This window comes from Arachis ipaensis, chromosome B4 (assembly GCF_059453495.1).
Source record: "Arachis ipaensis isolate K30076 ecotype BB chromosome B4, ASM5945349v1, whole genome shotgun sequence".
Classification (NCBI taxonomy): domain Eukaryota; kingdom Viridiplantae; phylum Streptophyta; class Magnoliopsida; order Fabales; family Fabaceae; genus Arachis; species Arachis ipaensis.
In genome coordinates, this window is record NC_142439.1 from 13,157,514 (window position 1) to 13,161,923 (window position 4,410).

General features: G+C 27.6%; 1 protein-coding gene across 1 annotated transcript; it reads left to right on the forward strand.

The window, feature by feature from the left end:
* Window positions 1-274: 274 nt before the first annotated feature.
* Window positions 275-2,068, forward strand: LOC107638904 (stilbene synthase 1-like). Its single transcript, XM_088483999.1, has 2 exons — window positions 275-543; window positions 880-2,068. Exons 1-2 carry the CDS (start codon window positions 366-368, stop codon window positions 1,869-1,871), a joined length of 1,170 nt encoding a protein of 389 aa, XP_088340125.1. The 5' UTR covers window positions 275-365; the 3' UTR covers window positions 1,872-2,068.
* Window positions 2,069-4,410: the final 2,342 nt, after the last annotated feature.

Sequence of the window (4,410 nt, forward strand, 5' to 3'; positions counted from 1 at the left end):
CACTATAAAGAATTAAAGAAATATACCACCAATCTGAGCTGCCATCCACAATATCAGGAATTAAATAATACTAAAACTACACAAATATGTAAAATAAATCAATGATATATAAACAATCAATCAAAGTCAAAGTAAAGCAATAAAACAACCAAGAAGTCAGAGAACATCGTTTGAGCACGCTTTTTCTATGTATGTTCCATTTCGTCCATTCAATGCCACATATGCCCCTACTCTCATGCATATAAATATCCCTCCTCCCCCTGCCTAAGTCTTCACCAAAATCCCAAAGAACATAGCTAATAAGCTTTCCTATCCCAAACAACATAGCCAAGCTTTGCTATTCCAAAAAACACAGCTAAGAGAAGATGGTGTCTGCAAGTGACATCCGCAAGGTTCAAAGAGCAGAAGGTCCTGCAACCGTCTTAGCGATTGGCACAGCAAATCCACCAAACTGTGTTGATCAGAGCACATACGCAGATTACTATTTTAGAGTAACCAATAGCGAGCACATGACCGACCTCAAGAAGAAATTTCAGCGCATTTGTACGTAGTTTTATAGTTTTGTTTTGTTTTAAATATTTATTAAAAAAAATTCGTCGTTTTAAATTTATATTAATTAATACGTAATAATTAACATATTATACGATATATCATATTCACTGCTTAATGTTAATAATAATAATAACTATTTAACGATAAAATTATTTTTATAATTATAAGTTTTTGGATAAACCATTAAAATAGCATCTAAAGATTCAAATCACTACAAAAATAGCTCAAAAAATTTACAAATGTGACAAAAATAATAAAAATGGTGATAAACAATTTTTATATTTGACAAATAACTTGATGGATGTGAATTACATATTATTATTTCAGGTGAGAGAACACAGATCAAGAACAGACATATATATCTAACGGAAGAAATACTGAAGGAGAATCCTAACATGTGCGCATACAAAGCACCGTCCTTGGATGCAAGGGAAGACATGATGATCAGGGAGGTACCAAGGGTTGGAAAAGAGGCTGCAACTAAGGCAATCAAGGAATGGGGTCAGCCAATGTCTAAGATCACACATTTGATCTTCTGCACCACCAGCGGTGTTGCGTTGCCTGGCGTTGATTACGAACTCATCGTACTCTTAGGGCTCGACCCAAGCGTCAAGAGGTACATGATGTACCACCAAGGCTGCTTCGCTGGCGGCACTGTCCTTCGTTTGGCTAAGGACTTGGCTGAAAACAACAAGGATGCTCGTGTGCTTATTGTTTGTTCTGAAAATACTTCAGTCACTTTTCGTGGTCCTAGTGAGACAGACATGGATAGTCTTGTAGGGCAAGCATTGTTTGCCGATGGAGCTGCTGCGATTATCATTGGTTCTGATCCTGTTCCAGAGGTTGAGAATCCTCTCTTTGAGATTGTTTCAACTGATCAACAACTTGTCCCTAACAGCCATGGAGCCATCGGTGGTCTCCTTCGTGAAGTTGGACTTACATTCTATCTTAACAAGAGTGTTCCGGATATTATTTCACAAAACATCAATGATGCACTCAGTAAAGCTTTTGATCCATTAGGTATATCTGATTATAACTCAATATTTTGGATTGCACACCCTGGTGGACGTGCAATTTTGGACCAAGTTGAAGAGAAGGTGAACTTGAAGCCAGAGAAGATGAAAGCCACCAGAGATGTGCTTAGCAATTATGGTAACATGTCAAGTGCGTGTGTGTTCTTCATTATGGATTTGATGAGAAAGAAGTCACTTGAATCAGGACTTAAAACTACCGGAGAAGGACTTGATTGGGGTGTACTTTTTGGGTTTGGTCCTGGTCTCACTATTGAAACTGTTGTTCTCCGCAGCGTAGCCATATGATGCAATTTATTATATCTCTCTGCATATATGTGATTGTGTTACTTTTTAATAATTATCTTTTGCTTAAGAATAAGGTTTTGATTGTATTGTTAGCTGAGTGAAAACTTAGACAAAAATGTCTAACGTAATTCTTTATGTGAAGATTTAATATCAACGTTTGTAACTATTAGTTAACAAATATATCAAATTTTTTTCAATTGAGTAACATGACACATACCAATATTTGGTTTGTAATTTCATTTAAAAACAACTAACTATAAACGCCTTCGCATGAGGTTTCATTGAAGACAAAGTCAAAAAGTATTTGGTATGATAGTACAAGGCTTGATGTATTATGTATTGTAATCTTTATATTATCGTGTGTTTGAAGTATCTCATATATTAAATATATAATAATGTTACTTTTATTGTCTAATTTTTAATATGTTGTTACCCAAGTTTGAATATAATAAAATTAATTTTATAGAAAAAGAATACTCATCATATCATCTTGTGTTGCAGTAGTAAATACGGAATGAAATTCAATTTCTTAGTATTGTGTATTGTTTCAGAGATCTAGTCAAAGCTCGAGTTACAGACATTAAAGTAGCATATACGGTAGCTAAAATAATACATTGAAAAAATAACGGAAGTTTTTGAAACCGCCGGTATTCTCTTTCTCGCCTTCATCATTGTTTAAAAAATAAAAAAATAAAAAATAATCTAATATAAATTAATAGAATTTAATACAATGCAACACAATTCAACATAAGAACATAACATAATTAAAATCTAACACAAATCCATGATTAATAGGAACAAAAATGATCTAACTGAGATATGAGAGAGTGACAATAGAAAGAAGAGAAATATATATATATATATATATATATATATATATATGTGGATAATTAGGTAACTTTATATTCGCAAAAATTCACCTAATTATATGTATGTATGTATGTATGTATATATATATATGGATAATTAGGTAACTTTATATTCGCAAGAATTTAACGAATTTTTGTCCGGTGGATACTTAAGTCTATCTTCATAGATATTTTGTAAATTCATATTTAATTTCCTATCTTAAATAATACTTTCGGTTACTTATTTTGACAGGTTTTTTGCCATTCCTAGTGAAGAATACTATTGTTTAAAGAGACATTGACGTTCTCTTGTGTTACGATATATATATTTAAATGATATTTTCTTTCCATCTATTTATAAAATTTACATTATTCCTTTCTCATGTAAGATTAAAATAACATATACTTTAATTTAATATATTTGACAATTATATCCATCAATAATTATTATATATATATATATATATATGAATTAATGATAATTATTTAATTTATTTAAATAATAATAATAATAATAATAATAATAATAAAATAATAATATAAAATATATATTTATTATTATTGTAAATTTTATCATCACATAATATAAAATATTTTAACTTATTAAAAATATTAAAAATCTTTATATATTTCATAATGAATGATAAAATATTAAAATAAAAAATTATTACATTAATAATAAATAAAATTTACTTCATTAATGATCATGAAATATATAAAATTTTTAAATTAGATATTTTTATAAGAAGTTAAAATAGTTCATATTATCTGATAAAATATCAAAAATAAATAAAATTTATTTTAATAATTTGATACATTTTTTTAGATATTCGTAACTTAGGTAGATATTATTTAATAGTTATTAGTTTATATTTTTAAGTGTTTGAATGGTCAATTTAATTTTACATATTTTTATTTTATTTGTTTAGTTTGAAGATTGGATTTTATATAAGTGGCTTATGATTTTTTATCTTTAACCTAAACCTAATATGAGGTGTATAGGTACCTCTTAAATTATTGTAACCATGAGAAAAAAAACACTTGACAATATCGTGAGAAAACTTTGGTAAGGATAAGGGAGGTTGAGTGAATATCTATCCCTTTTATTCCATCTGAAATTGAATAGAATGTAGAATAAACTTTTTCTATTCAATTTCAATTTATCTCAATTCATGGTGTGGACAAGTGAGGTCAAGTAATTTTCTTTTTTGTTACATCAAAAAATTATATAAAAGGTAGCGTGATTCTCTTTCATTCAATTTTATCTATCTTTTTTTAATTTCAATTTATCTTTTTCATTTAATTTCAATTCTTATCTTTTTGTTTATCTATCTATTTATTTAATTTAGCATAATAAAACATAAAATTTCAAATTAAATATATTTGTAACAAGTTAAAATATAAAAGATAAATAAAATTTATTATAATAATAAATATATATTCTATATTATTATTTGAGTCAACTAAATAATTTTCATTAATTTATAGATAATTATAATAATTATTATTGATGGATATTTTAGTCAAATAATAAACTACAATATATGTTATTTTAATCTTTAGAAAAAAAAATATATTTTATAAATAAAAAGTAAAAAATATTAGTTAGACATCTTGTAAAAATAATATTATTTTCAAGTTACATATGTTTTTCTTCAAGCTACTAACGTGACAAAGTTGTTGGTACTGTT